The following is a 20,038-nucleotide window of genomic DNA, read 5'->3' on the forward strand; positions in this document are numbered from 1 at the left end:
TCCCTCAAGCTTTCTCTCAACATTATACAGGTTTGATGGCAGCACTTAGTCCTGGATTAGCGACACATTTATGGGCTGCTATCTTGAGGGCTGGAAACAAAAATTTCACATCTTTCCAAAAAAGAAAACTTCCTTTCTGCTGTGACATGCAATATTAAGCTCTGGCCCTGGAAGGTTCCTACATATCAGACTTCAGTGTAACATTTTAAGATACAGAAAACCAACTTAAAATTCTTTCTGAAAGAATATATTGATTTTTTTCCTCTAACTGTGATGGTTGTACTCATGGTATAAAGGCACCTGAATTCACAGAAGGAAGGGTTTGAAAAGACTCACAACACAATTAAAATTCATGGGTGCACAAAGTAAATGACAATGTAGAATGGAGCTTGTCAGAAAGCAGATTAGACCTTGGAAGCTAGATATCACAGGACTATTAGATATTTTTAGCTTTGCCACTAACCTGAGGTATGTCCTTTGGCATGTCTCTTCACCTTCACCTGTGACTCCATTCCCCATCTGCAAAATGAAGACAATCATATGTAACTTCCTCTATGAAGTGCTTCAGATGACAGATGCTCCGTAGGGTTAGTTTATTGGACAGAGTGGGTGATGAATAACATAGATAACATTCACTGTTTCCCTGGTTATGAACAACACGACTATTTGTTGAACACTTTCTATCACCCCACTTCTGCATCTCCACAACAGCTAGTTAAGAGCACGTTCTCCTTGTAATAAAGATTTGAAAGTATCAACCTTCCATCTTTACCAAGTATGCATAGCACTATTCATAATAAATTATTACTTGCAGCAGCAATGGAAGAATAAAGATGTTCTAAGCTTTGCAGTTGCGAGAATGAATGCATTTACTCAAGCCCTTGAACAACATACAAGTATACAGAATAAGCAGAATAAAGCCTACCTAGATTACTCGGACAAGGTCTGTGTTACGATTCTTCACGGTGGGGAAGAGAGGGGAAGATTCTCTCAGACAACTGTTACACATATTCTTTGTGTGGATTTGCAAGATAGTCCAGGGACTGAAAAGTTAATTGTCTAACGGAAGTTAAATGGGAACCTTAGTGACCTACTGTTTTACCATTAGATGGAAGTTGTCAGGAATAAGCGAGTGATAGTACATTGTTGCAACTACTCTTCTAGCATGCATGTTCATTTTTATTTGCTTGAGAACAGAGGTACATGCTGGGAACAATTAGGGCACTTTACAAGTTTCAGTGACTGAAGGAAGGCTTCATTTATCTTAAAATTAGGTTCTAAACTATCCACTTGTTTGATCATAAAATTTTTGGAATCTGACTTTAATAGCTGCATACTTGATTCAGGATATGTGGGTCAGTACTTCCTGATTCTTTAGCATAAAGGCAAAGCGGCAGCCTGCTTGGGATTTCTTGGGACTATTTTAAAGATACCCAGACAATTCTTTGAGAAACCATAGTAAATCATATCAGCATTTCTCAAAAAATCAAGTCATAACTCCTGTCAGTGCTTGCTTTTCTAAAAGTTGTCATGAAACGCTGAGATTGAATATCTGGACTGTTATTTTATCTACATTCTGCAATAGGTAAAGAATCCCAAGCCCATGGGGTAGATTCTTGGGTACCTTGAAAATCCATTTACTGAATTCCCATTTACTTCTCTTGGACTAGGATTTCAGCCATTTTGTGATGGGAAGGAAACCTTCACCTTCCCAAACATGGCCAAATTACATTCGCAGTTCTTTCAGTTCTCTCGCAGCTCTAGCTCCACTGAAATTATAATGCTAGTCTGGATTTCCATTGCTGTGACAGCAAGCAGAGCCTGACTGACAGAATACAGACAGACTCAACAGCTTGAAATCTGAATGGAAAATGGGGTAAGGATAGAAGTGTGTGGTGTCTGAATTAATGTTACGGCAAAACACCATCAGGTAATGCTTGGGATACAGAAGGAGAGATACTTGCAGTGTCTGGGAGAATAATGAAAAATTAAGAGTGAGGGCATACTAGGGGACATTTGTAGGCTTTTGTTCCTAGATAAGCTTAGCTGTGGTTTGTCCTATGTGCAAGACCGCTTACTGAAAGCTGTAATATCTTCTTCCCCTACCCTCACAATAACTTTGACAATAGAGAAGGATCATATATGTGAAGTGACAAAGTCAAGTGCCTAAGTGATCGGAATGAACTGTTTAAATTAGAGCAAGAGCTGCAATTTGGAGAAGGAAAGGAGCCATACCCTTGGGAACACAATGATGACTTGTGCCCTTTTAAAACACAGGAAAACCAAGATTTATCCGAAAAAAAGTGCTCTTTACTCCAAGGATCAAAGAGGAAAACATGAGGCAAAACAATATGACAAAAGAACCTGAGACCCTGGAAACAACAATACCGGGATCGCTTGTTCATCAGCACAGCAAATAAATCATGCCTGTTTTTTTAGGGCTACAGTTTATAAGTTCTCAGCAGCTCCTCTTGCCTCTCCTCTCTTCCACCAGTCCAGTCTCTGTTTGCAAACTGTGCTGTGGTCTGTGCTCACCATGAGAGGCACGTGAGGAGTGATGAGGGATGGAAGGGAACAAATGGGCCCATGGCCAAACAGAAGAGAGGCCACACTGTTCCCTCTTGTTTTCCTTTAAGTGGCAGTTCCTAGAGCAGAGTCTCTTCCTGCACGCCTGCAGGGACAATGAAACATTTTCCCAATCAGGTTTCTATCTAAATGGTGCTCCTTTGCCAATATGTGCCAACGAACGGCATGGCTGTAGCGCTCTCTCCCCTGTTGATATTGCCCAGTCCAGAGCATATTATACTCTGCCAGTCCGGAGATGGGGGGAGAGCGTACTGCCTGTGCACTTCCAGTCTGTATCCCAAATACAGAAAGGATCTGATGTCCAGGATGCAGAAGCATGCGTGTCTACAGCAGGTTCGATACACATTGTGCACATTCAGTTACCCAAGCCAGAAGATGTGACAACAGCGTTTTCCATTCCCAAAACAGGGTGGCTCAACAAAAAGATACTGAATTTTGCAACTGTGTTGGGGGATTCTTACCTCAAGTTAAGCTGGGACCACTTCACTGATAACTGCAGGAACGCTCACATGACAAAAAAGATTTTAGGATTTTTATCTAGAAACCACAAAAGTGGGCTGAATGAGAGAGAATCTGACTCTTTTTTCTATTTTTTTTAAGCATGAGGAAACTCCAAGACTTTCAGTATAGCAAGAAATTTACACCTGTTATAAGTCATAAGCATCTTGTTAAAATTCCTAGACTGCAAATGTATACACCAGCTAAAGCTGCTCGTAGGTTACACAGATAATTTCTGATAAAACATGGCTTAAAGACCTCAGATGCTCAGGCAAAAGGAAGAACAGTTCATTCCTCTTCAACCCTTTCCACTACTGCCCAGTTTTCCTGAAAGTCTTCCTGGAAAGCACCTCTCCTTTTTTCTCAAATAAATCACAGAGTTACATATTAAAGGCATCTATACAGTTATTTCTATGTTGGTGGCCAAAGTGAATAGTTAATAAGCAGAGTTTTCACAGTTATAAATGCCATTAACCAGCTCGCACAATCTTGCTGTTTCAAGGGGTGAGGTGACATCAGGCTTGCAGGGAAAAGAAGAGAGAACATTTATGCAGTGAGTCAGAGAGTAACTTTAAATAAAAAGACCTCTAATAAAAGCACTGATTGAGAAGTGTGCTTGCTGCATGCTGCCTTTAGTTAGATGTAAACTGGATTACAGTCACATTCATTTATAACTCAGGATTTTTTTTAAAAAAGGGAAAGTATACTAGATTAGCTATTTCTTGCAATGTTTGGTCTGCATTTAGGTGGCAAGCTTGTGCAGAAAAATGAACAAACCTAGGTCACCTACTGCCAAAAGGCATCAATCCCAGGGGCTGGGAAGGGAGGCGAAAGCAACCCAGCAGACAGAAAGATTTCTGCTTTTACGAGTGGGGAGAGATGGAGCATCTTGAGCACAAAACTCACTGAAGGGGCCAGGTTAGGCCATCAGGAACATGGAAACTGCTGCTTGTTTCTACTGGGAAGAGGCTATGTTCATGCACGCTCTTGGTAAAGCAGCAGCCCTGCATCTCTGGTGAAGCCCATTTCTCGCTGTCACAGGAGCAATCCGCGAAGCCCCGAACACCAGCACACACCTAGCGCCGCAGGGACAACAGTCCCTATTTGGAAAGGCGGGTTCCCACTACCTTTTCGATGTTTCTGAGTTGTGCAGAGGCACAGAGGCTTCCTAATGCTAAAGTCACAGAAAAACTTAAACTTCCTGTTCAAGCATTGCCATTGCAGCGGTTTCACTTGGCTGCGTATCATGCGCTGCGGAGAGGGGGGGAGGAGGAAGAGGAGAGCAGCGGTGCGAGCAGCCAAGGGCGCAGCCGGGCCTCGCGGTGTGGCTGGTGGTGTGGAGCCCCGCGAGCCTCTGCGGTGCTGGCAGGGGGTGGGGACAAGGCCCAGGACCCACCATCAGCACCATGCTTCTGGGGATCCTCGTGGTGCTCTGCTTCATCCCAGCCGCTCATGTAACAGGTAACTGGGAAACACGTTGAGCCTTTCCACCCTTTTTCCTCGCTTTCATCGTCAGGTGGGAGAATGTCTAGAGCAGTTTTAAATTAATTTTGCACAGCTTATCCTGTGTTGGGATGTAAGGGGAGAGACAGAGCATGCTGGTAAGGCTGCACATGGATCAACCTGATGCAACTAAGAGGCTGTTTTTTTTCCTGCCACAAGTATTCCTCCAAGACCCAAGGGTTACCTTTATAACTTGACTTCTCTTTGGATGCATTTGGAAATTGCATGCATAGGTGGAGGGGGGTTTACTCCCCATTCCCCCAGACTTTACAAGTTTTGACCACATGGGTGCCTGCATGGCTTACTGCCTCTCCTGGGGGTCTGCGCAGTCGTGGTGGCAGTGCCCCTCTCAGGGCCCCCTCTCCTCCACTGCCAGGTCGCCAGTGCGGAGCTCCATCTCCCCCGCAGCCCAGCACGACGCCACGGGCTGCGGAGCTGAACCCACCCGCAGGCCCACAGAACTAGCAAATAAAAGTAGAGTTGCTTACTGAGCTCAGATATAGGATGATGGGAATTGCTAAGTACCTGATTTTTGCTTTGTTTAGTAATGTGTTGATATTTATTAGATATCTAGCTTTTTTTTCTGAAAACATCTTCAACAACAAAACTGTCTGTCTGTGATTTGGAAGTCCTGAGGTCTTAGTGAATCTTTCTGAATCTTCAGTTGTTCTGGCAGAGTGTATTTTGTCCTGGTGTTGTCCGTTGCTGATGCAGTGTTAGTATGTTCAGAATTAACACATCTTTCCAAAGGGTACCTCAAAATGCAAAGCAAGGCAAGGGCTGATGGGTTTTGCTGGCATAATCTTGAGGCAGACCATTTTTCAATTTGTTGGTCTGTGAATGCTTGTTGTTGGGTCTTCTCCAAGTATCAGTGCTTTGTATTTTACAGGGAATATACAGAAAGCAAAAAAAACCTGTTTTCCAGTGCAAAACTTTTCACATACATAACATCCTTAAAGGGTTGCTTTTATTAACACAAGAGCTATAATTGCTTCTATTTTTTCCTTATTTATGCCTTATTTTTCTGTAATTCTTTTCCTTAGTAAAGGCATTGCAATTTGCAAGAAACCACGATCTACTTTTCTTTAAGCAATCGTGTGCTTTCTCTTCCTAATCCTTTTTCCCGTGTTTATAATTTGTGTTTGCAACATCATAATTATTTCCACAGCAGGCAACTGGGTTGTCAGAGAAGACACTAACTCTAGGATGGGATAAGTAGCAGCAGTGAGTGAACAGTTGAAAAAGTTTCCATGAGACATCAGCAGCTTCTAAACAATTTTCAGTTGCCACAAAATAAAATATAGCATGTAGTACTCAGACACAGGGGATACGCCACGATTCGATAGGCATTTATACACTTGTTTCGCATTAAGCACTTGAGTTTCTCCAATAGCTTCACTGAGACTGTTCAACTGCTTAAAGTTAAGCACATGAGTTAGCATGCTTCTTAGGGCTCTCATCTTCCCATGCTTCTTTTCCACCTTTTTTCATTTTGGTCCCAAGATGAATGAACCTTAGTATGTGGAAAGCATTAAAGCAGGAGGAACCCTGCAGGACTTCTTCAAGCCACAAAGGCCTCAAGTACTCTGTTCTTATCCAAAGACAACTGACTTTGTCCTGTTCTGCTGTTGAGAGACTGCACCAACGAGTGCTGCATATTCAGTTTGAATGGTGGAACTGTAAAGCTGGAAGGGGTCTTAAAAAAAATCAGTTTGCTCATTCCCTTTTGCAGTAGTGCCAAAATTTACAAGGTTTGCCCCCCCTCCCCACTTTGTTGGCTAAATAATTACTTTGCTACAGTCTCTCACAGAGGCAATTAGATCACGTTGCCTATCCTGTGTATTTTGTGAATTAAGCAATGTAAGTGGGTTCCCACTGCAGCGTACCACAAATGACCTCATCTTTTTACTACCTGCATAACCTTCTGGCTTATGGTCTCTGGGTGTTAAATCAACCTCTAACCCACTAGGGTTACCAGAATGAAGGGGAGGCATGAGACAAGGTTAGCTGAGATTAGGATGACATAATAAATTCTTGTTCAAAAAAACAAGAAAACAAAACCCTCTGCTTAAACTGCATTTGATTAAAACAAAAGCATCACCTGTGTTTTATGAAGTACTGTGCTTCCGGCAGCACTTGCACCGAAGGAGGAAAGATTAGCAAAGAGCAAGTCTATAATGGTTAGAAGGGGTAGATCTCTTCAGCTGCACATTATACACCCAGCTGGCTGACCTAAAACCAAAGTAACAAGGAAAGACCCTTGCACCTTGGGAAGAAAAGTAAATGTAATTGAACAACATGGACCAGCAGCAGCAAAATGGAACGGCTTTACAACACAGCTGTGTGTCTTTCTGTTTGCGTGCTAAGGAGCTCCTTTCACGTTTCCCCTAGCCCCCCAGGAGCTTAAGCGAGCTGTTTCTTTACTCTGCTTATAGAGAACCCAACTTCTTCCAGCTTCCTTGTTCTGGCAAATAACTTCTTGAAGTCAATTGTCATGGAAAAGAAAAAAAAAGAGGAGCACAAAATATTTTTTTACAGAATATTTTTTCCAATAGCTGATTATGATTCATGGAAAGTTCTAGAAAAAAAATCAAAATAGTTATTTTCCATGCTTTGTTGTTTCTATTTTGCTTTCCTGGCAAAAAAAGAAAGGAAAAGAATTTCAATGGAGTTTTGCTTGCATCAGGGGTCTATGATTAAAGAGTCAGTGTTTTACTGATATTATGTATGGATGGCATTTTTTTCAAGATGCAGAAAACCTTACATGTGATTATAAGATAGGTCTAACACGACAAATAAGGCATAAAAAAACCCTTAAGAAGTATTTAGAGATAGCATACACCCGTTACTTATAAGACCTAAGATCCTGAGCAAGTTTGCAGCATGTGTATGCTGACACCAATGATTTTACATTTTTAGACTTTACAGCTCTTTGAGACTGTAGACAATAATTTTTCATAACTGCCACTTTCTTGGCTGGTTAAGGCCAAGTACCTCCATATAGACATTTATTATTATGCAGCATGACTGAACATAGCTCGGGAAACAGCAATCACAACCCTATTTAGGGGAAAACATACACTAATGGAAACACTAAATGTTTCAGAGTTTCACCATTTTAACCAACCCAGAGTGACATTTACGAGAAAAACCATCTTTGAGAAGACAAAAGAAGCTTCAGCTCGCGTTTGCCCAGAAGGTCACCGGCCTCTCAGAGCACCTGGTGCAAGCCCTCTGCGTTTTCCTATCCTCAGGTCCTACTGTGAATGTACTCAAATCCTGCTCAGATCACAAATGAAGTAAGGGATGTTTGGCCTTATTGTATTTTCCCCCTAGAACTAATGGACATTTTGGCACAATTGACTTTCTCCAGCTCAGAGAAATCCAGGCCTGGAGAGCAGGACAACAGCAGGGCCTTGCTGGCATGCTCATGGGCTAAGCCTGCCTTGCCCTTGCTGGCATTGCAGCCCAAGCAATACATGGAATGGTAATTCGTTCCTACAAATGAAAGGCAAAAGACTTCCCTCGGTCAATTTAGATTTGACATACTAGAACCGCTATGTGAAAGTGTATCTGGGTGCTTAGCCTAAACCAATCATGTAGGAAATGTCTTCATTTAATGATCCACAAATGAACTTTTCCCACTCTTTGAAGTCATCCTACATCCCAGCAAAAAGAGCACGGAGCCAGGTTATCAATATCCAGGCAGCATTGCACAGCAAACAGACTGGGCCATAAATCCAAGTGACAGAAATAAGTTGAAAGAACTTATTTGTTTGGATGGGTGCATTAGAAGAGTCTGGTCTCCAATTATCAGCACAATATTATGGCAGGGACAAAAGTGGTCCAAGCTGTAGTTAAACAGTGGAGCTCAAGGCATGAAGCTATGTAATCCAGATTACAGAAATCCAGATTAGCCCACAACAGCAAAAGGTGGGCAAAATCACTGGCCTCTGTATAAGAGTCTTAAGAACATTTGAAGGTGGTCTCTCAGAGAGGAGATTTTCAGAATTATCTTTCCTCTGACTATGGTAAAAATCTCAGCAGGCTGAGCAGTAAGTGTTCATTTGCTTTTTGTAAGTACTTGCAATGAAAAACAGGTATTTTGGCAAGCATTTTTCTGAAGTGCTAATGCTTCTGTAAGTGTTTGTTTTGAATACCTATTTTGTTTGTAAACTTTCTGAGAAAGAAAAGGTCTCTTCTGAACATGTATTTAGTCCCTATGACAATAGGGGTTGTAGCAGTTGGCACTACTGCAGTGGAAATCCAAAGAATAACTCTGTTTGAACTGAGATATGTAGAACTGTGCTATACTAAATATAGAACAATTCCACAGGACACTTGCACGATCCCACCTAGGCCAAAGACCGATTTTCTGGCCAACAAAAATACAGTCAACTACCAGGTCTTTAAAGGGGTGGAATCTAAACCTCACCCCTTGCTAAAATGCCTTATAAGCCTATGCAAGAGGTTTTGTCGGAAAATGCTGATTCGATGAAACTGAAGTGTTTTGCTGAAATGTCTTCATTTCGATGAAAATTCACCACAGGCAGGCAGCTCCAATAGAAACCCGCCTTGTCTATTACTACTCTGTCACCCAGTTCTGGGATTCCAAGATCTGTGGCTCTTGCTGTTGGAAAGTCAGCAAATGCTTGCTCTGCATCAAAACAAAAACTTTCACAACATTTGGGTTCCCTGCAGCCATGGGAATTCAGCTGTGATGAGCTATGCTGTGACGAGACAGCAGAGCATTCCTCATCTCATGCCTGCCTGCTCTCTCAAGAAAACAGTGCTGGTAAACAAGACTTTGAGTGAGAAAATGAACAACTTCAGTGGTTTCATGGGTTGGGCTGGCAATCAGAGAACCTGCTGGCCACAGGTTGTTCTTAGTGTCCACACCCTAGCAATAGCCCTGGCCAACCCATGCACCTCTTTGTGTTTACTTCATTCCCTGTCCCAGTCTTTTTTGCTTCATGTCTTACAATTGCTGTGCCAATACCTAGCAGAGGGCTTCTGGGTCAGTCTCCAAGCTTCATGCTAGCCAGCAGTGGCTCTTGAAAGAAACCTGGCTTGTTCTTATCTCAAGCCTTTGAAGAGCTGAGGAGTAATGGTCTTATAGACCCTCTCACCAGCTTACAGATATCTAGACCTGCCAGGAATTTTTCAGCTATACAGTGGTGGGAGACTCGGAGCTGACTGAGGAGTGGCAGTCCAGCAAAAACAGCAGCAAACCTTGATCAGGAAAGTTTCTAACACCCAGAATGGCATTTCGGATAGAAGAATGGGAGCAAGAGCTCAGTATAGCCAGATGGAGTCAAGGCTTTCACCCTGGATGTGGAAGACCCACACTTATGCCCATCTACTGTTTTGATTCAGAGCAGGGATTACACCTGCATCCCCCACATTCCAGGTGACAGTTGTAACCACCATGTATGTTCACTGTCTTCACCCTCAACTCTCATAGTGAATGTTGTGCAATGTGAAACAATTGCAACAAAAAGGAAAGAATAGCTTCATAGCATCTTTGTATGCACTTTGTGGCATTTGGAGCAGATGCTTTCTGGATCTATGTAAGTGATGGGTCAATTGTATGAATGTGTTTGTTTTCTGTGTCTTACGTTTTACGTGTCTGTTTCTGAAAGCAACGCACTGGACCAGATGACTCAAGTGGTCTCTTCCAGTCCAATGTTCCCGCAGCCACCTGGAAGCCAAGTCTCTCACCTGTAATGTGGGACACAGGCTTAAGCCCTTGACCTAAGTCAAGCAGAGCGTGGAACTGAACTTGGCTCACCTTCATCCCAAAGGAATGTCCTACTCAAGAGATGGGGGTACTTCCTCTTCATGCGCATGTGTGAACACAGATTTTCCTCACAGACAGCCATTTAGTCCTAAATATTTTAAACACTTGTTTTCTGGGTATTCTAGATCTGGCCTCCTCCCCCCACCATTTCCCTTTTCAAAGCCTCCTTCACATAGATTAAGTTGAAGGGATACAGGCTTTGCAGAAGATTTTGAGGAAGAGAGATGCCAATTGTCATTCTTGCAGCCACAGCAATTCCCAGGGATCTACCAAAGGCTGCTGAGACCTCATACAAGAACTGCGGCTGATAAATGAGTTGAGCTTTCATGAAGATTTATATGGTTTTTACATACACAAGAAAGGGCTGTCCTTCTGGCAAGTTCCTAGCTTAAGCTCCAGAGATTCCTTTCTCTTACAGGTCACCATTTGTAGAGTGGGGCCTTGGTTGTATAGGACAACTTTTCTTGGAAGAAGCTGTCTTTCTGCATAGTGCTTGTGGTGTTTCATTGTTTGGCAGATGGTAGCAAAGTTCTATATGTCAGAAAACATTTCCTGTTTACGTATCAGATCGGTCAATCCAAACTGAATTATGCCTTCATGTGAGATGTTTTTTGCAGGCCATTCAAGTGCTAAGTGCCAGTGCAGTGTCAAATTAGTCATCTCCTGGGTCCTTTGGGAGATTAAGAATCTACTTCAGCTGCTGACTAGAGAAATGACTTTTTATTAAAGTGATAGCAGTTTATGCTTTTAGTGTTCATCATCCAAGGTCCAAACCCTTGAAGAGTTCGCAGGTGGAATTTGCTGAACCACTTCAAGTCTGTCCTTGGATTAAAAAGCAAGAGTATAAATAATATTATTATTTCTGACACATAAACTAAGCATTAAATTCATTGTATTTCTACTCTATGGTATCCCCCAGGAACCTGCTTACTAAAAAAAGGATAGACTAGGGTGGCCTTACATACATATGTATATACACACACAGAGTAGCCTTTTGAGTCTTGATGTTAAATCTTAGTCACATGGGCTTCTTTCTGTACTAGCATTCTGACTCTGAAGAAAAACACCCTTGACCTCACAGGGTCACCTAGTGACTATGTAATTATTTATATAAAGGGGAATTGCTGCAACAAGAGCTCCTGTGAGAAACTGCTTCTGCAGCTCAGTGGTTAAGTACTCCCTAGGAGGGAGTGTCAGCCGGGGAGACGTGGAGAAGAGTTGCACAGGAGGATGTGTGGTTCTGAAGTCTCATACTGTATTTCATAAACAAGTGTTTTTTTTCCATCTTCCCCCTCTCCCCACCCCTCCTTCCAGAAAACAAGATTTTGGTGGCTCAGCATCCTTTGCTCATTGTAGCTAACAAAACAGCGAATCTGGTCTGCAACTACACATACAATGGGACAGGGAAGGAATTCCGAGCTTCGCTGCACAAAGGAACAGATAGTGCAGTTGAAGTCTGCTTTGTTTCATGGAACATGACCAAATTTAGCAGTAATTCAAATAAAGAATACAACTGCAAGGGGATTCATGATAAAGACAGAGTAATCTTCAATCTTTGGAATATGACTGCCAGCCAAACCGACATTTACTTCTGCAAAATCGAGGCCATGTATCCACCCCCATATGTCTACAATGAGAAGAGCAACGGGACCGTCATTCATGTGAAAGGTAAGCTGGAAATCTCCGTAGGCCTACACACATTCCCCACATGAAGGCTCGAGGCAATACGTTTCCTTCCTAGGAACAAAACAGATGGGTTGCCCATTAGAACTAAATTCCTGCTCCCTGGAGAAGACATCTCAAAATGGTGCATGATATGATTGATACACAGGGCACGTTAGAGCAAAGAGTAAATAAGCAGAGGTTAAGGCTGTTGCTTTTATGTGTTTTAAGTTGTCTTTGTTCTCTTCCTTAAAGAGACACCCACCCAAATACAAGAGTCTCAGTCTCCAAGCTCTTACTGGATTATGGTGGCAGTGACTGGAGTTCTTGCTTTCTACAGTACGCTAATAACTGCGGTCTTTATTAACTACTGGGTAAGAAACCACTTTTTTCCTTTGCTCTGTATGCTCTTTGGCCCTAGTATGTTTCTCAGACTACATTTGCTGTATCTACCACAGTTCACCGATATCCTTCACTTTCAGGACAACAGTGCTTCACCCCAGCTACACACGCACACCCACACTCTTCCCAAGACAAACTGAAAGCCCAGATGCTCTCCAGATGGGCTGTCAGGCCTCCACAGTAGAGCTCTAAAGCAAACAGAAGTATCATAGCGTTTGCTGTGCCCTGCACACCGACAATACTGGGACACTGTCGCCAGCTCTTAAAATTATTCATGTCAGGGAAGCTTATCACTACAAACATCCCTGGCAAAACCCTTTGGGACTGTTCTGAGAGAAGGGGTTCACCTGCAGTAAAGCAGTCTTCAGGGACCAGGAATCAGCCCAAGACCATCTACACTGGTGTCTTGTGCCTTTCCAGCAATTCCCTCAAGTACCCACTATTCCTGGCAGCTTGCCTGCAAGAGAATAGGGGCACCAGGATCTCACTAGTCTCTCCTCTGGCCCTGTATATTAATGCCAAGAAGGCGGAGATGTTCTTATGGCTCATTATTTTTGCTTTCTAATCTCTCTGGAGACCTGGCTGGCTCAGGTCCCATCCAATTTTGCCTGGTCCAACACCCTGGCCTGCTGGAGTAACCCAAGTGTGAGCTGGTGATGCAGAGGCAGCAGAAGGCCACCTTTGCTGAATGAGTCTTAGGACCACAGTCTCCCAAAGATTATTTTACACTATTTCCCTCACATGAGAAAGACTGGAATGATGAGCGTAGTGAATAACTCTGTTCCTTGCACTCTGTCTTTCCCCTGTGTCTCTGTGGTTAAATATCTATTTTCAATACATTACAAGGTAGCCTATCTACCAAAAGGTCCCGGTGTCCCTGACAGGTTAAGCACTGCATGGATACAGAAAACCACTCTCCCTGCTATCTTAAGTTTCAGCTGATACCTGTTTCATCAAAATACACTTGTTCAATACATGCCTCTTTCTCCTGGAAAGCAGGCTGGATCAGGAATTGCCATATGAAAATGCAAAGCCAGGTTAGGTGGTTCTTTGTGCCTTCCTGCAGTGACAGCCTCACAGTAGAGCTAAGAGGATTACCAGCATTGGCTGCAGGTGTCACAGTGCTGTGCTACAGTAGCTCTGCCCTGATGAGATGCTGTAGTTTCAAATCCATCATTCAGAATCTGAACCATTTCTCTCCGCTCTTTGCATTTGGTACCTAATGGCCACACACTGTGCTGCTAAGATGTCTGCTCCCAGCAAGACTGACAAGGCTACGCTGTCATGTGCGCTGTTTGCTGCATCAGTTTTTACCTGCTATTATTGCTGCTGCTGGTATTCTCCTGATAACACATACTCTGAGTGTGGATGTACTTGGAGTGCTGTTGAATGTAAATAAAGCTGCCTAGAAGAGATTATGGATGTTAAAAAAATGCCCTAAAAGTGATAGTTGACAGTCATGGCAAGCCTGTTTCACCTGAGTTCCTGAAAGCAGCTGAAGATTTGTCTATTTTCTTACAGTCTGCCTTCCCTGGAGAAAAACTGCTTTCCTTTCCAAAAGTAGCTGTCTTTCATCCTGGAACAGCCTAGCATTCACTCATGCTAGTGAAATGTATTTCTCTCATGCAAAATTAACTCTTTGATTTTAATAGGTGGATTAAAAATTCTATATTATGGAGATAAGCACATGCAAGTAAAGCTTTTGTTTCTAATATAATTTACATGCACCAACTACATTGTATAACTTAAGTAGTATGTAATTTACACTCAACACCTTGTGCATGTGTGTGTATATATATATATATAATATTAATATCAAAAAGCTTAAATAGTCTCACAGTAACTAACTGCCCCACTCTGCAGGCGCAACATGATTCAGCCATCAGATTTTCTAAAGCAAACCAACTCCACAACATCATACACATACCACAGTGGATACATATTGGTACATAAACACATAGGTATGTATGTATATAGGAAGGAAATTTCAGTAAAAAAAGAGATAAGAAAAAAGGAGGTATAATCAGTGCTGAGAAAGAGAATGGAAATACTTTACATGGTCACTGATGAAGGAGCACTTCAGCCATGCCAGAGCACTAACCTTATGCACAGCCTGCTGGAGTCACAAGTTCAAATGCTGCCATGGCCACAGGCCCCCTCTGATTGCAGGCAAATGACTGCACCTGCCTTCTGCTTCTGCTGCTCTTATTTGTAGAGGAGATGATGCTTTTCTGTTTCACAGGGGCATTATAAGGCAGGAATTCAACAGTGGAAATGAGTTTTCTGAGGCCCAGATAATGAGACAGATAAAAGATTTAAATCAGCTCTGCTTCTTTTGCCTCTTGAAGAGGTGCTCCTAGCAGCATATACATTGCATATTCCCACTGCAAGTGGTAGGTAAACCATGACATACACAGCCTGAGCTGATTTTATTCTGTTTGAGTTAAGCAAATTCCTTTTTCCCTCCTAATAAATGAGGACAACTGTCACTGCTCAGACTGTTCTGCCTGTGCTGAGTCATTGCACAGCCGAGAACTGGGGGTGAGAGCAAGCAGGCTGCATCCTCCGTCTGCAGCAGTCACTCACCTGTAGAGCAAACAGCAGATAACCTGGAGCCTTGCGCTCAGGTTGGGCAAATTCATAGATTATTTTATGAGAACATGTGTTCTAATTCTGTGAATGTATTTAAACCTGAGGCTTCCTTATAAATAGGCCTGCTTCCCTGAGCCAGGGCCCAGGGCTAGAAACATCAGCAGTGAATATAGCTGATGGTTGGTGGGACCATTTATTAATTCAAAAGAAGGAAAAAATTATCAAATCCATTATTAATTTTTCTCAGATCTTATTAACACTCAAAAACTCTCTGTGCAAAGGATTCCCCCTCCCCCCCCCCCCCTGCTTTTTCTCTTTTTTTTAAATGTTCACCCCAGGCAGGACAGACTAATTGCAGAAGTATTTTCACACTTTTCTTCCCCTTTCTCCCACAGCAAAAAAGCAAGGAGAAAATGTATCATCAGAGTGACTACATGAACATGACTCCCCGGCATCCACCTTACCAAAAGAACAAGGGCTACCCATCGTATGCACCCACGCGAGACTACACTGCGTACCGCTCCTGGCAGCCGTGATCCCCACCGTCCGACCCACCAGCACCCTGGGGTGCTCCTTGTCAATCACTTGCACTTGGACGTGGAAGGACAGCCAGTTATTTTCTCATCACGTTTGTTGTCATCGATCATGGATACCTACACCATGGCAAGTATTGGCTAAACTTTGACGGTATGCACAAAGGAAAAAAAAGCAAACATGAAAAATTCAAAATTTAAACAAGGACTGTTTTCCACGATGGCTGAAAATGAGAAACGACTTGTGTTGAAGGTTGAGAGTGGGTAAGACAGAAAGATGGCATTGGACCTCAGAGCTGGTCTCCTCTTAACACTTGTGATTTTGCTCAGCTGTTGGGGGAACCAGAACTTCTGACCTTTCCCAATAACTGTTGCCTCAGATTTAACCCTTAATTTCTTTTACTGTATGTCTAATCCTCGGAAATGCAATCCATACCGCTGTTAAATATGGCAAAATGCAAAAAATCACAATTCTCCTCCCCCCCCCCCCCCCCAAGACCAGGGCACAGTTTGAAGTTAAAACACATGCTCAAAAAAAGAGAGGGAAAAGTCAGCCAGAAGGTATCCAGGCTATCAGGCTAGGGCACAAATGGGCTGTCTGGACAAATCAAGATTGATGGAAAACCACTAAACCTTCAACATGTGAGTCCTTAGGTTGGTCACTTTGTAAATCTTCATAAGACAATTTGAAACCATGATCAAACAACTCCACAGAGTGAGAAAGCAATTAACCTGAAGACAAAAGCAAGACAAGCCAGAGAGGAAGAAAGATCTGTTGTCATCATGAAAAGTCCCTTTTGCGTTTTGTTCACCTATACCAGGGGAGCGCAAAGCCTGCAGCAAAGTCACATGGGAAGCATTAGAACACATGGAGGTCAGATTTTGAGGAGAGCTTTACTCTTAGATTGAATTTTTATTTCTACCCAAAAGACACTCACTTACCTGAGTCCTCCTGAAAATCTGTCCACTTCTGATACCAAGGTTGTACTAGAGCTCTTCTGAAAATCTCAGTCCAGTTATGAGCGAATAAAGATCACTTGAAAATTTTCCCCTCAGCACCCAATTTTTTGGGTGTGAGAAGGTCCTCAGTTCCTACCATAGTCAACAGGGTCTGCAGGTGCTTAGCCATTTGCAGGGACTGCTCTGGGCACCTTGAGGAACTTTGTGCTAGTTGGAGATTACTTTGTTACCTAAAGATGTTTTCAGGGATACTCCATGCAGGATGGGGTCTTCAACAAAACTTACTTCATTCCTTTAATTAAGCATGTTTACATTTGCAAGAAATCCTAAACTGTGATTGGGGTTGTCTTAACATAAAATCTTCTTTCAGGCTGAGGAGATGAGATTTATTTTTTAGGGACTACTGAACAAACAATTAAATGAAAATAAATCCATATTTCCACCTTGAAATAAAAATCAAGATCATTCAACACTTACTTTACTCCAAAACTGGATAAAAAGATTCCTTCTATATTGGAGAGGAAATGACAAAAATAGGGATGTGGAAGGGTGGCAACAATCTGCTTTGACATTTTAACCCAAGTACAAATTTTGGCACTTCCAAATTGGAAGTTTTATCTGAGTTTGCTGACCAGGCCCCAACCCTTCACTCTGAGTCACGCCAACACGCGCCGCACTCCTGGACGGTGCCAGGTCGCCTCCGGGCACCCTCCCCTCACAACACGCGCATGACCCCCAAGCGGGGGACACTACAGCCTTGCCCCCGCCCGCGGAGGGGAGACGGGCACGTTGCTGCGTCGGCTCGCGCAGGCTCTTCTTGCCGCCGGCGGCAGTCTGGGGCAGGGGCCTCGGCGGGGTCTCGCACCGACGGCGCTGCCTCGCCGGCCCGCGGTGCTGTCCGTCGGCGCTGTCAGCGCGTAACACGACCTGCACAAGTGCTCTCATCACGACGCTCAGTGAAAAATCTCATCTTCTCGCTCAAATGTAAGGCGAGATGGCAAATGCGTAATGAAAGCTAGCATAAAACAGGGTCAATGTTCCTCGTTTAAACTGCATATATATATATATATCTTCAGAAATGATAAATGTATCTATTTCAGTATGTCTATATTCCTTAGAGTTTTATTATTCTTTTTGTAATCTCCTTTTAAAATTATTAAATAGATACAGTAAATTAAATCTTGAATAAATGCTTTGGGCCTCAGGCTACTCAAAGGAAAGTATTACTATCATCTAAAGTAAATGTTGGTATAATTTGTTTTCCTTCCCCTAACACTTCTGTAATTTCTGTACTTAAAACATACTGGTAGCTCCCAGAACATGATACTGGAAGGTAAAACCTGGAACATCTGGAACAAGTATCAATTAATTTGACTGACCTCCCCCCCCCCCCAAAAAAAAAAAAAAAAAAAGAAACCACGGAGATACAGGGAAACATCCTAAACACAAAATGAAAATAATGAGGAGAACTAGGACAGGAGAGGCCCCAGCACTGTGTTAAACTGGACATCATCATTATATTAAAGCACTGGAGGTACATGAATTACATACTGTGGAGATGAAATACCAGTAAATAGCTTTTATCCACCACTGTAAGGGACAGAAGAGAGAGTCTGTAGAGAAGCAGGCAAGTTAAGCCTGGAGACCATCTCTGCAAATGTGGATTAGCATATATGACAAACAGAGCGATCCTAATTTGTTGCAGCTGGTCTCAGGCAATGCATAACATGCAAGGACAGCATGGCCCTCCCTGGCCCTGCCTTTGCGGTCCATATGCTGTTTACGGGATGATGTAAAGAAAATCCTCCCCCTGCTGCTGCTCAGAACATGGAAACTGGGCCTCAGGGAAGGCAGAGAGAGATGAACAGGGTTTTCTGCCTTGCAGACGGGTCGTAGTTCAAACGTAGATATCACCCTGCTGAACAGTAATTTAACTTTTCAGTCTCCTATCCCCCTCGTTTGGATTTCAGTGTCAGATGAACACATGAACTGCAGTCACTGTATCTGGACAGCAACCGTCACACACTGCAAGGGGCCAGTCAAGCGCTGCACAGCTCTGGCGCCCTGCATGCGAATTCCTGCCCGGCACGTCTTGGTCGCAGCACAAGCGGACGGCCAGGTCCCTCCATGTCTCGGGACCGAGCCCCCAGGAGGCTGCTGCCGAGGAGGTAGCCTGTGCTATCTCCGCATGTATCTTGAACTTTCATAATAGGAGCTGTCAGGTTTACTAAAGCCAAAAGTCTTGGACATCCCTTCTGATTTAAATCCCCAAATTTCCAATATCCTCTTCCTGGATCAGATTCTTCAAAATGTCTCTTCTTTCTTCTATGGCCATAAACACAAACTTCTGTGGCAATAATCGCATCTTCTTCCCTTACTCTGCATATCATCTCTTACACTTTTAGTTTCTGTGCCAGACTCAACAGCTCAGGAACCCACCCAAATTGTTAATCTCTAACACCATTGCATAATCTTCCATGCGTACCTGTGACTAGCTCTCTGCTTTACAAAGACTGTCTTGTACGCCACATTCCTCTTCAGTTTTGGGTATCAAGTCACCATAGGAGATTGGAGCCATGTGGTGATTTGAGATGTACTTGTTTTCTGTTTGAAGGATTTGGGGCTCTTTCATCCCTTTGATTTTTCCCATCATCTTCAAATTTTCAGCCATGCCAAACACCCATGTGGGAATCCTACGCACCACATGCTTCTCACGGTGCGTGTCATTTCCGTACATGTCATTTCCTGTGCATAGCAGGCTTTTGACCATTGCCAAGTCATTATGCCTGTATTTGCCCTTACAGCAGAAGCAACTGTGGCTACTGACAGTATGCTTGATATCGATAACGTGGTACAAAAAGCTTGAGTTTTAGGAGCACACAAGCAAATGCTTCAGTGCTAAAGATCAAATCTTTCCGCTTTCAGCAAGGCTTTTGCTTGTGTGACTGGAAAATAGTTTATTCAAGATGAATCACAGGCCACGGCAAGATTTGGTTAGTTACTCACACTAACCAGAAAACAGGTGAGGGTAATGAGTACAATACCTGCTTTGTGAAGGTCCAGTAGTGAGTGGGAAAGCATTGAAAACAGCACTCGGCAGTAATTTGAAGCCAAAGTCGGTGTCTGTAAGTGGTTGTGAGGGGGAAACATTACTAGCTGCTTATCTTGATGCAAATGGATTGTTCTTCACAATTAGGTGCTTTTGTTAGAGCATCACATTACAGTATGTTACTCTTCCAGCTTCAAGGGCACACAGATAGTCTGACGTGGCCAATTTGGCTGACAGAGTATTAGGAGGCTGCCAATTTCATACAAGCCCATTTTCAAAGAGACAAGAAGTTGAATGGTCTCAAATTCATGATTTTTTTTTTTTACTGGATCTCTGGGATCAGGGCACTGGTTCTTACTTTTTCTCCTTTTGTTATTAAAAATGAAACATAACTTTCTTTTCAGAGCTCCTAAGCTTTACCAGTAGCATCTCAGTTTTGGGGAGCTGGCTCTG

At 43.0% G+C, this 20,038-nt stretch overlaps 1 protein-coding gene across 1 annotated transcript; it reads left to right on the forward strand.

Annotated features, from left to right (window-relative positions):
- The first annotated feature begins 4,426 nt into the window (after nt 1-4,426).
- Nucleotides 4,427-15,998, forward strand: CD28 (CD28 molecule). The gene is made up of 4 exons (XM_013952196.2): nt 4,427-4,545; nt 11,702-12,055; nt 12,305-12,423; nt 15,439-15,998. Exons 1-4 carry the CDS (start codon nt 4,491-4,493, stop codon nt 15,577-15,579), a joined length of 669 nt encoding a protein of 222 aa, XP_013807650.1. The 5' UTR covers nt 4,427-4,490; the 3' UTR covers nt 15,580-15,998.
- Nucleotides 15,999-20,038: the final 4,040 nt, after the last annotated feature.

The sequence above is a fragment of the Apteryx mantelli genome, chromosome 6, assembly GCF_036417845.1.
Source record: "Apteryx mantelli isolate bAptMan1 chromosome 6, bAptMan1.hap1, whole genome shotgun sequence".
Lineage (NCBI taxonomy): Eukaryota > Metazoa > Chordata > Aves > Apterygiformes > Apterygidae > Apteryx > Apteryx mantelli.